The sequence below is a fragment of the Lepisosteus oculatus genome, chromosome 8, assembly GCF_040954835.1.
Source record: "Lepisosteus oculatus isolate fLepOcu1 chromosome 8, fLepOcu1.hap2, whole genome shotgun sequence".
NCBI classification, from domain to species: domain Eukaryota; kingdom Metazoa; phylum Chordata; class Actinopteri; order Semionotiformes; family Lepisosteidae; genus Lepisosteus; species Lepisosteus oculatus.
Window position 1 is genome coordinate 7759605 of NC_090703.1, and position 11981 is coordinate 7771585.

General features: G+C 45.5%; 1 protein-coding gene and 1 long non-coding RNA gene across 5 annotated transcripts; one reads left to right on the plus strand and one right to left on the minus strand.

Moving 5' to 3' along the window:
* The first annotated feature begins 41 nt into the window (after window positions 1-41).
* Window positions 42-3022, plus strand: LOC107077772 (uncharacterized). The gene is made up of 2 exons (XR_001478775.2): window positions 42-338; window positions 2057-3022. It is a non-coding gene; the product is annotated as an uncharacterized lncRNA (long non-coding RNA).
* Window positions 3023-3658: 636 nt separating this feature from the next.
* On the minus strand, window positions 3659-8365 carry wdr89 (WD repeat domain 89). 4 transcript variants are annotated; one of them, XM_015350056.2, is made up of 2 exons: window positions 6997-8365; window positions 3659-6226 (listed from the first exon to the last, which is right to left on the minus strand). In XM_015350056.2, exon 2 carries the CDS (start codon window positions 6209-6211, stop codon window positions 5048-5050), a length of 1164 nt encoding a protein of 387 aa, XP_015205542.2. In that variant the 5' UTR covers window positions 6212-6226; window positions 6997-8365; the 3' UTR covers window positions 3659-5047. The 4 variants fall into 4 exon arrangements, with proteins under 4 accessions (XP_015205542.2, XP_015205544.2, XP_015205545.2 ...); XM_015350058.2 differs by having other exon boundaries at window positions 3659-6363; window positions 6997-7051; XM_015350059.2 differs by having other exon boundaries at window positions 3659-6231; window positions 6997-7050.
* Window positions 8366-11981: the final 3616 nt, after the last annotated feature.

Here is an 11981-nt window from a genome sequence, read left to right on the forward strand (position 1 = left end):
TTGGCCAGTTTGAAGCGGAGGCGGAACGCGATTGGTCCTCTTGACGCGTCCGTCAATTTTTTTTCCGAGCACAGACGCTCCTAGAGAGATGAATAAGTAGCCTAGGTTGGAGTGCAACCGACTAGGAAGGAGATTGGGTAGGAGCGAAGGTGGAAAATTCCCCGTATGGAATGAAGCTAAACCTGCTCTGAGAGCCCTACCTCTGTCGTGCCGTACTCTACTGTACCGTCCCACTGGTGCGACAGTCACGGAGGGGGACTTGCTAAATTATCCTGGCTCCGCTGAAGTGGAGAAGATTACTAAGTATGTCATCGTAAGTAATGCCAAAGACTTCTGAAGTAAGTGTAAAACTTAATAATAATAATAATAATAATTATAATAATAATAGTTTTAGCATCAGTGTCATAAGTTATCTTGAGCATTTTATTAACACTGAGAAAATCAAACTTGTATATACAGGTACATGCTAAATCTAACCCAAGAGATGAAGTGGATTTAATTTTAAAAAAGTTGTCTCTCAAACGACATTTTGTTTTTATCTGCCGTTTTATCCTTTTGTGCGTGCGGGGCTTTACCATACCAATCTGTGGAAGTGGGCGGCAGTGGGTTTTTTTTGCCCAGGACTCTGGACAAAACGGGTCTACGAGTTCAAATTCTGGGTGAGACGCTGCAATTGTGCTCTAAAGCAAGACGGCTCGTTTAGAGTGGTCTAGATTAACCCAGAATTCAGATTCACAGTAAGGGGCAATATCATGTTTTTAACACAATAGAAAGCAAATCCTGTACAATTTTGTCAATGCTGTTGATTAGCATTAAATTATTGGCAAAGTAAAAAACCTCGGAACTATGTCTGAAAAGGAGACTTTAACGTACTGGGAACTACAACATGGAAATAATGGTCATATGATATGTGATGTTAAAGGTCCCTGTCTCCTCCTTTAGTATTGAGAGTTTGTTTGTTCACTGATTCCATGCCCCTTGAGTGAAATTCAGACCCGATCGTACACTGAAACCAAAAGGTCTTGAGTGTGAACAGGCCACACGACATTTCTCACTGTCGGGGGCAACTCAACTGTCTGTATACTGGTACTGCAGTCGAGTGTGTGTTTTGATCGCAGACAAACTTTCACCATAGTGTCTATCAGACATTAAGAGGAGAAGGTCAGATTCAAGCTGACTGATAAGAAGAAGGAAAAAACCCTGTCTTATTCGTAGCCTTTCATATTTTCTTTTTGCGTGTGTAGTCATTAACTCAAGAAGAAGTAAGAAGGCTTCATAGCCTTAAATACAAAACGACAGATTATCATGGATTATGGGCTCAGGCAAGATTATCACCTAGAAAATTGCCCAAAGTAAAACAGTTCTGTAGATTTCTTTTGTAAATATTTGCACTGCACATACAGAGTAAAGTAGTGTCGCATGCACTTGTCAGAACAGATCGCTACGTGTTAATTGTAGAGTTTATACAGGTAATTACATGTAGTAATAATAATCGCTTACACGTATATAGCGCTTTTCTGGACACTCCACTCAAAGCGTTTTACAGGTAATGGGGACTCCCCTCCACCACCACCAGTGTGCAGCCCCACCTGGATGATGCGACGGCAGCCATAGTGCGCCAGAACGCTCACCACATACCTGCTATCAGTGGGGAGAGCAGAGTGATGAAGCCAATTCATAGAGGGAGATTAATTTGGCCAGGACGCCGGGGTTACGCCCCTACTCTTTTCGAGAAACGCCCTGGGATTTTTAATGACCACAGAGAGTCAGGACCTCGGTTTTAAGTCTCATCCGAAGGACATGTGACCATAGTGGTTAGGGCTGTGGACCGGGATGGAGAACCCCGAGTCTAGACGATGCTCAGAAAAAAAGACAGGTACGTTTCTTTATTTTAGAGCTGCTTGCTTCTCTTTAAAAAATGGACTAAAATGAATGCTGTTACTTTGGTGAGCAAGTGAAACATTTTTTTGTGAAACATTTTGATGGCCTGTGTTTTGCCTGTGACATTGGTCAGATGAGTATGTTTGTCGCTAGCCTTTCAGCATCTGTTTTTCAGCGTCCAGCTTTCTGTTAGAGAAACACCCCTACAGCCAGTGCAGCACAGCTCAGCCTCTGGCCTGTGTACCTGTTCTTGGGGTCTCCACCCTTGCCGCTCCTGCCCTGCCAGTTCGTCCCTCACCGCCTGGGCACGAACCCGGGTCTCCGGCGTCACGCAAGAGGGATCTTGCCAGCTGAGCTAAAGGAGAACTCCTTCAGCCCGAGCGGCTGAAATCCCCGTTATACGCAGGGGCGTATTCGTTACACCTGCTCTGGTGATCTGTATGTTGCTACTCTTCACATGCTAACCTTTTCTGAGCCACATCCAGCATTCTGAATCAATACGCCTCAATATAAAAGTAAAGTATTCATTTGTGCACACCACAACAGCACTTTCATTTTGTTAGCAGATCTAATTTATTTCCCAGAATGCAATCACATGCTGCTACAACAACTGGAGTGTGTGTGTGGGTGGTCAGTGCAGCTGCTCTGGAACAAATGGTGATGCTGCCTAATGTGTGATATTGCTTAAATTGTCTTGGTGCTAGTTCAAGGGGCTTACATATTCTTTTACGGTGTGTTACACTCTTAAAGATGCTTCATTCTTCTAGGGAACCCATCTCAACGCTGTGTGCGTTATTAACCAGTGCTGTCATGATGTGAAGGAATAAAAGCCTCCATCCCCAACGTCAGCATGCGCCTACTGCATTGTGCTTGTGTTATGTGCAGGACAGTGTGTCTCTGGCGATTCCAGTTCATCTCTCCGCTGGAACACTTCGCCCTGATCTTCACTAGCAGTAACCAGAGGTGTTTCTTCGAAACAAGTAGATAACGTGTGTTATACTAGATCAGGGTCTCTAGCCTTGGTCTTGGAGAGCCCCAGTCCAATTATCCTTATAGATCACTCTAAATCTTCTGTTATCTTAAAGATGAAGAATGCTTGTTGCTTTCCATTGATCAATAAAGCAAGTCATGTTTGAGTGAAGGAACACTGGTCCTTGATGGCTGATGAAGTATTTGGATTTTCTTTCCAAATGAGCTCTACATTGAACACACCACCTGTTTAATCATAGTTAAACCGTTCCGGGGTTTTATAAATAGGTGAATTAGGGGTTACCTAACATACCTATCCAGGACCAGGACTGGAGACCCCACTGCTAAATTCCCCTTCTTTTTTTGCTTAGGCTGGTTGCAGGTAAAGATTATTCAAAACGTTTCACAACTGAAGAAAAAAAATTGCAATTTCATATTGTGGTACATTAATGCAGTGAGACTTATATAGGTATTTAAAGGCAACTGTAATGGGCTGTATGGACCATCCCAGCAAAAATTCAGTGTCCTGGCTTCTTTCAAGAAATGGCTGGATAAGACCCTTGCAGTCATGAGAAACTAATTACCAAACAAGCTGGATAATGCAAATGGCCTCTTCTCGTTTGTAATTGTTTTTATCTGGATTAATGCGAGTATGTATGCAATCCATATGAGACATGAGAAGGGGTGAGAGAAGGGAGAGAGGGGTCGTATGGTGATGATGTAACCCAGGAAGTGAACATTACTGCTAAGAGAAAGCAAATCATAAGCCAACATGGCAACTTGACTGAAAAAGAGGCATTGCAAAGGGTAAAACCTTTAAGCGTGCTTTTATTTTAGGAAAAAGATGTATAATAACCTGAAGTTAATGAAGTGTATTGCTACTATAGCCATTCAAAAACAACCATGCTCACAGTATTTCATTTGGCTTCTGTGCTGCACAGTAATATTCATCCATTTTTAACGATGACAAATAATGCAGTATGAGTCAAAACAGACAAATGCAGAACAGAGAGCAGCTCGACAGTCCCACTGACTTCAGTGGAAAAGAATGGAGCCATTTCTCCAAATTCCATCACGTACTCATGTTATTTTTTGCTGCAGAACAAACAAAGAACATGGCACCTCACAGGACGTGGTATCTGCCTGACTTTCACAGGAAGTACACTGCTACTGGGATCGCCAAAATAACAGTGTCTGTGTGGCAGAGCACGGAACAGCACACGGCATTAAAACTCCAGTTTGGATGAAATCATTCAAAATACCGTTCAGAAAGGGCAGGTACCATTCTAACTTCTGCATAATCACTAACAGAATGGTCTGAATCCACTGGGAAAGATGCATGAAGCAATTCACCAGCCAGCGGTTACAAATGACCAATCAGGCAGAGTGCACTCTCCTGCTCCTTGGGGAAAGTCCACGCTCAAGACTAGCAGCCCATCCTGCTGAGCTTATCCCAGGCTGTTTGCTGCTTGAGCAGACTGAGAATGTGACTGTCCCAGAAGAGGTACTAGCACTTGGCGTGAAGTACTTCTACTCTGCGTGTACAGCAAGGATCTGAACCCACTACCTTTCGATTAGGGCTCCAGAGATTCCTGCCATTGAACCCCGGTGAAGCAGTGTCTGAACGTTTTTTTCAGTCTTAGGGGTTAAACACATCAATAAGTGTCATTCTCAATTATTTTCAGAATACATTCTGAAGTATCGTTTTGTACAATTTTATTAACTTCAGTAAATCAGAAACGGGATAAAGACGACTGCTGTTTCTGAACCCCCGTACACCCCATCAACTCCCTGAACGTTCAGTGTTCGAGTCATCTGAAGCACACAAAGACACTGCAGGGGCTTGCCTTGCTCTCTGCTTCCCCACACATTTTCTCAACCCCTGAGTCTGAAACAGCATCTGGAGAGGCCCATTAGAGGGCACCAGAGTGAGGTCTGGTTGTAGAAAATACAGTCAACCCCCTTAAAGGTTGTAGTTTAAGGGGGATCACCTTCGAGATGCACTGATATGGTAACATACAGCTCTTCGATTCATTCATTACGTACTGTATCAGAGGAGAGGCCTTTTCTCATTCACCCTGTACGGCTTACATGGACACATACCCTACAATCCAGGGTGCCATCTCGTCTTAATGACATATTCCTGCTGCGTTTCAAAGGAGCCTCATCTCCTGTCTCACTGGCAGACCGGTATCCCTCATTTCTTCTCCCTCTTCCCACTGCCGATGTCGCGAGCTCTGGCTTTGTGCCGCAGGGCTGGGGCGCTCTTCAGAGAGCTTCTCTTGTCGCTGGACAGCTCCACGGCACCCGGCTTCCACAGCAGGAGCTGTGCATCCTCCCCCCCGGTGAGCAGAGCGCCCCCTTCAGGGTCCCAGTGGAAGCAGCGCACGGTGGCGGAGTGGCCCCCCCGCAGGGCACACACCTGCTTCAGCCCCCCGGGGCCGCAGTCCAGGAGGTGCAGATCCCCGCGGTGCGTCCCGCCCAGGACCAGCAGCTTCTCCTCCGCCTCCAGCCAGGCGCCGCCGATGAAGTAGTCCAGGGGTCCGCCCCCATCGATGGGCGCGGCCTCCCGGGCCCGAGGGGAACTCAGCAGGGTGAGGGGCTCCTCGGTGTCCAGCCGGGCCGTGTCCCACAGGTAGACGCCCTCGTCGTGGCTCAGGCACAGCAGCTGGCCGTACCCCCGGCCCGCCCAGCAGACGCGGCTGACCGAGGACTCGGAGTTGCAGGTGCCGAGCAGGGCCTCCTCCTCCGAGCCCCGGCGGATGTCGAACACGTTGACCAGGCCGTCCGTGGAGCCCGAGGCCAGGCGGTCCGGGTCGCGGGGGTGGAAGCGGACCTGGGTGACGTCGTCGCTGTGGGACTCGGAGTACACCCCTAACGGTGCCCCCCCGCCCGCGCCGCTCCCCGCCATCCGGGCGTCCCAGAACACCAGGAAGCTGTCCTCCTCCAGCCGCTCCGTGCCGGCACACAGGACGGCGCCGCTGGGGCTGACGTCGAAGCTGCAGAAGGCGTGCGCGGAGCAGCCCCGGAACACCTGCACCGCGGCCGAGCCGGGGCTGCGCGCGTCCCAGCAGCGCGCCGTGCCGTCGGCGGAGCCGGAGAACAGCAGGCTGCCGGAGGCCGGGGCGAACCTCACCCCGCACACCGGGCCGCCGTGACCGCTGCAGCGCCCCAGCAGCCTCAGCGTGTGGCCGTGGTGCAGCCGGATGGAGCAGTCGGAGCAGGACACGGCGACCAGCTGGTCCGCGGAGCCGGCCGCCCGCTCCGCGCACGCCAGCTCCAGGAGGTAGGTGGGCTCCGCCATCGGCTCCGCTCGCCTGGCGATAGCGAGGGCCGCGAACGCGACCTCCAGCCTTTCCATCCGTCCAGCAGCGAGCTGTCCTCACGGGAGAGGAGGAGGGGAGAAAAGACACACCTGCAGTCAGGACTTCAGCGACACCTCTCCCGTTTCCCCAGGGTGTTCAACATCTACAAACCAGCTCTGCACTGTGGAGGCAAGGCAGGCTTCTACAACTGCTGGGGAAGCGAAATCAATTAGTCCATTTATGGAACGATACGTGTTTTTTTTTTTAATATAGCTGCTCATGTCCAATTAACGCAAGGCAACGCCACAATATGACAACTGGTATCATTTTTTAAAAATCGGTCATTCTAAAAGAATGCGCAGTTCCTTTTTACGAGGAAAATGAGATGAAATTCAAGCAAAAATAAATTCGCGTTTCTTGTCTGTTTCAGGCAGGCAAAAGAAAAGTGTTTTCTCGTAATATCGGGGGGAATACACTTTGTCAGAACCTGTAATAATTCTGTCAGTTTCTTAGTTTACAGGCCTGCCGGGAAGAGAAAAGTTAATGACCGCATTACCGTGTAAACGTAACACTGGACTTGAAGGATAATATTCAGCGCGTATTAATTTTAGGATCTTTAATCAGTGTTAAAAATAAATTATGTAAACATATCTGAAGGGAAAATGAGAACCCCAAATGCTCTAAAGCGTCATCCACCTTCGTACTCGGGTATTGATGAATAAACTATCCAGAATTATCTGTTAATTTTCGTTTCAGTATGTAATTTTTCTATTTTATGAATCCTATGTCGTTGACTCTAGTGCTAAGAATAATACTTTCTCGAATTAACAGATCTTCCTACCTCCGAACGTAACTTTCTCCTGGATTGCAGTATCTAACTTTCAGCTGATACAAAACACCATGCGCAGTACTCGTGTGTAACACCATCTAAGGTCCCTTAGAAACCCATACTATCTTAAGAACATTTCCGCTTTAAAAAGGTCGTGCTCTATTTTACTCTTTTTTATAATGGTGGTTGCTCTTCAAAATTTGTTAATTAAAAAATGAATGTTAAATCAAATAAGTACCTAAACGTATATGTAAATCGGACTGTCATTAAATTAAAAGGTAAGGGGTTAAAAATAAGGTAACATCCGAATCCAAACCACCAGAGGGCAGTAAAGCACTATCTGCTGCCCTGTTCTGGAGACCCGAAGAATATACCAGAATCTAAGAAAACTAAGAATATAGTTTCCAAACAAGGTAATCAGTGCTGTTGGACCTTGTAGTTCTGCAAACCTAAGCAACTACATTTTATAATGCACTCATAATTCCCAGCTGTTAAGATGTTATGGGGCACTGGAGATTTTCTTTGTTTTGTTCTCAAACTCAAAACTGAGTGCAGTATTTATGTGCCTTGCGATCATCTGGAGTCTCATCCATTTAGTAGTCTTTAGTAGGTTGACCCCTACCAGGAATAAGTCACGTCTCTGACAATGGATGGATGGACTATTCTGCCCCATGTTGAAAGAATGACCTCACCATAGTAACTAGACACATTAACGCAGACCAACATCTTGCAAGTGGTTTAATTTATTACTCTCCTTTCTTGTTTTAAACCGTAAAATCGTTCTAAATCAACAGTTGATTGGAAGTCCTTATAAGACAACATGTCCAAAGAAACAATATTTCTGGATGTTTTAAAAATACTAAATATTTGTTAGTTGATTGTGGTCTACTTCACGGTGAATGAAGAGATTACTGCTGTCTCTGGCAGACAGTGTTGGCTCTCCTTCTCAGAGGCAGTGTGTCTCAGTCTTGGAGTAGAGCTGTTAAGACTCTGTGGACACAGAGTACAGTCGTAATCCCCTGTGTACCATCCTGGGCTCTGGTCCTGTGATGAAAGAGTCAACACCTACTCACACTGAGACAACCAAACATCCATGTGTTACTCCAGCCCCTGTGTAACCTCCAGTATTTCTCGGGAGGCTCCTAATTTCTGAGCCTTTCTTGGAGTCTCTGGGTTTTTCAAGAGTTAATCACAATTAACTGTGATCCCAACCCAACAGCATAAATAACGTTGTTACACCAAAAGCACCCAGTGATCAAATTTAACGTGGTACCTTTCAAGACCTCTAGAAGGATGATCAGCAACAGATAACCAGAGATCACTTTCAATCAGGTTTTCAAAATCACAGATTGCATTTTCCTGCACAGAGAGATGATGGTCCCTTTAGGGAATTCCTCCTGTGATATACTCTGCTCTAAATCCCCATGTGATACAGTCAGCAAAGTGCATATATAGTATTCATCCTGGAAGAATATAGCTATTATCTACTTCTTCAGGTGCCTCTAAATGTTGATGGTGATTGTTGATGGTTAATGGTGGAGACAGATGGTACTCTGTACTTTTGTTCCGTAATCACTATGCACACCCTTATCCACCTGCCCCCTACAGAGCAGACCCAGCGCTCTCTATGAATTTCAGATGCCAGAGGGATCCTTGGAGGACATGAGAATTGAATGTTCGATCTTGTATCCTGTGCTCGGTTCCTGGACTGGGGGCAGGCTGGAATCACAAGGCTGTCTTTGTGAAGAGAACAGAAGACGCCCTGAGGCTGTCTCTGCCAGCTGTCCAGCTGAAATGTGATCCAGGAGGCTCCTATCAGTGAGGCCTGCCCAGGAAAATAGGATATCATCCACACTTTGCTTTTCCTGCTATGGATTGGTCATGGGTGGCTCTAACTTCCTGTACAGCAGGCTTCCTGGTCAACATCAGGTTTGCATGAACATAAACTAAGTGTGCAAATGACAGAAGGCCAATAGCCCATCTTGCTTGCTTGGTTAATAATAGCCAATTGATCCAAATATCTCAACCAGGCATTTCTTGAAAGAATCCAGGGTACTGGCCTTGACAACATGAAGAAGAGAATTTGCATCGCTGAAGTCCGATCAATACTTTCCGCTACAGCAAATTGTGTGTAAAATCTGTTAAATAAATAAGTAAATGGGTACATTTTTTGGTGAAGTTTAACAGTTGAATGGAGCACGTGTGGAGAAATCTTCAAGGTTTCTGTGTTCTGCTCGTTTACGACTGATCCCACAATTACAGTCCTCTATGTGTTCTGTAATTAACCCTGAAGATAAAAGCAGTCAGCGCACCACTCCAGATGTTTCTCAAGAACAGCCCACAGACAGGTTTGGGGAACAGATGTGAACAACCATGGCTTGTGCAGCACTGCATAAAGATACCACAGGCAAAGTAACCACATTCCCAGGGGGAAAAAACGAAATCTGTTCAGATTGAGCAATGCCAATTGAGCTCCCGAAGATTTTTTAGTGTTTGGATTCCTGTAATCGCTGAAGGTTAAAATTTCCTGCTGAACTGTTATGAGAATATGTTCCAGTGCTTTATTCTGTATTAGTTCTGGCTGCCTTTCAAGAATATCTTCCTTTCTCTCCCACATGTTTGCACACAGCCTCTTTTCCAGCTTGTGTTTCTGTGTTGCATGGTTTGTCACCAGAGGGAAAAGTGATGTCACAGTTTGTGGGGATCTCTCGTGTGGATCACTCCAGCGCAGTGCTGCATTCCCTGGAGGAAGGTCCTAAAAGCACAGTGCTAGCAACACATGATCCAAATAACAACGGAGACAACTAGCAGGGTGGGGGAGCTAAATCACATTAGCATGTTCACCAAAGCTATACACAGAGCACCAGAAAACATGCCAAGATTTTTTGGGGGATTTTGAGATTCGTTATGCCATTTGGCAGAACTGAATGTAAAGACTTCTGCTCACTGTCACTTATTATTTACCAGAATCTAAACATCAGGGAGGGAGGATAGGGGGCTGGCCTCAGTTCGATGTTTTACATTTTCAGTGGAACGGCAGAAAAAGGTGGATCTTCCCTTGCGTTCCTCCATTTTTCTCTTCTAATCAATGTTTTAATAACAACAACAGCCTAAAAAAAACTGTTTTAAAAATCTTACACATAGGAAGTGAACCTACTTCTTCTTTTTCTCTTCCCTTGCGTGGCTTAGAAAAAAATCCCCCAGATCATTCCCTTTTCTCTCTTTAACCCCTCAGTTCTCCATTGATCTGAGCTGGATTTCCTCACGCGTGAGCCTGCAGCCCCAGGCTCCGCTCCGTGTTTTGTGATCACAGGGAGACATGGGGAACAGGCTAGAGGCTGGGCCTGGAGCACAGAGACTTGTGGGAAACAGAAACCGGAGGAGAAAAGGAAGAAGGGAAGACTGTAGGGAAAACAGCAGACTCCTAAAGGAGGTCATGAGAAGGGACAGTGGGGAGCCCTGCTGATGAAGACAGCTTTGATCCCCCCGATTCCGAGCTGCTGATCGAAAACATCGCATGAGGGCTTAAGCCGTGAATCAATACGCCCAGCTACGCCACCAGGGAGGAGATTAGTTCATTCTTGGCTCAAAAGTAACAAGCTTGTCTGTGAACCCAAGTACTGAGGGTTTCAGTATAATCTACTAATATGGCAAGTGTTCACTGAACTGTTTCATTGAATCTATTATGGCTCCAATAGGTTGGATGCATTAGCTTCAATCACCACCAACAGCTGCAGCCAACAGAGTGAAAGCCCGTAGATTCCAACTTCCTATTTGTTTTGACCTTATACACAGGAACAGCAGTGGCCTTCCAGGATTAACTATAGGGTTCTGAGACAGCAATGGGCAAAGCGCCGTGTGCAGAAAAGGCCTTAATAACGAGCCACTCGACTGAGCTGGCCAGAATGGCTGCCAGTCATCTTCACCTTGTTAATTGGCCTCAATGGTGACGCACCGCAGTGTTATCCATCTAGTACTGTTTCAACAGTTATCCTTTAAAACTTTATAACTTAAGACGTAGAGCATGACATACGGGCTAAATGAAGTCGGCACATTTTATTACTTTTATTGTCACGACTTCACGCTCTTAGGCAATTTTAAAATGGCTAAATTGGCCCACAAAGGGGACTTACTTTGTTTTCAATTAAGCCTTAACCACTGCTAGCCTGAGTACTGTTGCTTGCCCACCCCACAGAGGCTCGTAAAGATGACGGCAAAAAAAGTTTAAGCTATCAAATGTGATTTACTGGGATCTTGTAATAAGAACACAATTATAAGCGTTTGCATCATGAGACAAATCCTTGCGTTTTTCTTGGTAAGAAACTTATGATAATTATCGATATACAATACTGTGACAAGAAATACTTTCTTCGAATGACAGGATGCTCTTCGTTGTGTGTGGATAAATGTGGTGAACTTGGTACAAGTTTATTTTTCTCAATGATTTTTTTCAAGGGTGAGACGTGTGAAGGAAGCTTTAAAATGAGTTTTTTTTTTTGCCATTGCTACCAGGGCTTTAGATTTCAAACTGCTTTGAATCGCCACTGCAGTGCACTGAATAACAGGAACAGCATGGAAGATGGAAGTAAGGGCTGAACTCAAAGCATGTTTTGCTTCAATTTAGAATGACACCAAAACTACACCAAATCAAAACTCACAACAAGTTTGAGAAAAACAGAAGAGGATCATGTTTGTGATTTATAATCATTATAAAAAACTTACCGGGTTTTCATAAATATCAATACTATAACAAACCTATTTAGCAATGACAAATCAATCACTGTTGTTACTGTATTCATTTCTTTTATTTCATAGGATAGTGTACACTACCTCAGTGTATAACCAGTTCATAGTAGGAAAAAGTGCATGCTTGAGCCGAGCACATTCATCAGGGCAGAGGTGGTCTAGCTTGGGGTGTTAGCTCTTCATACCCGGACCTTGTCAGATCTTGGGATCAAAGCAAGGTTGGGTCTGGTCAGTGCTGGGATGGGAGACAT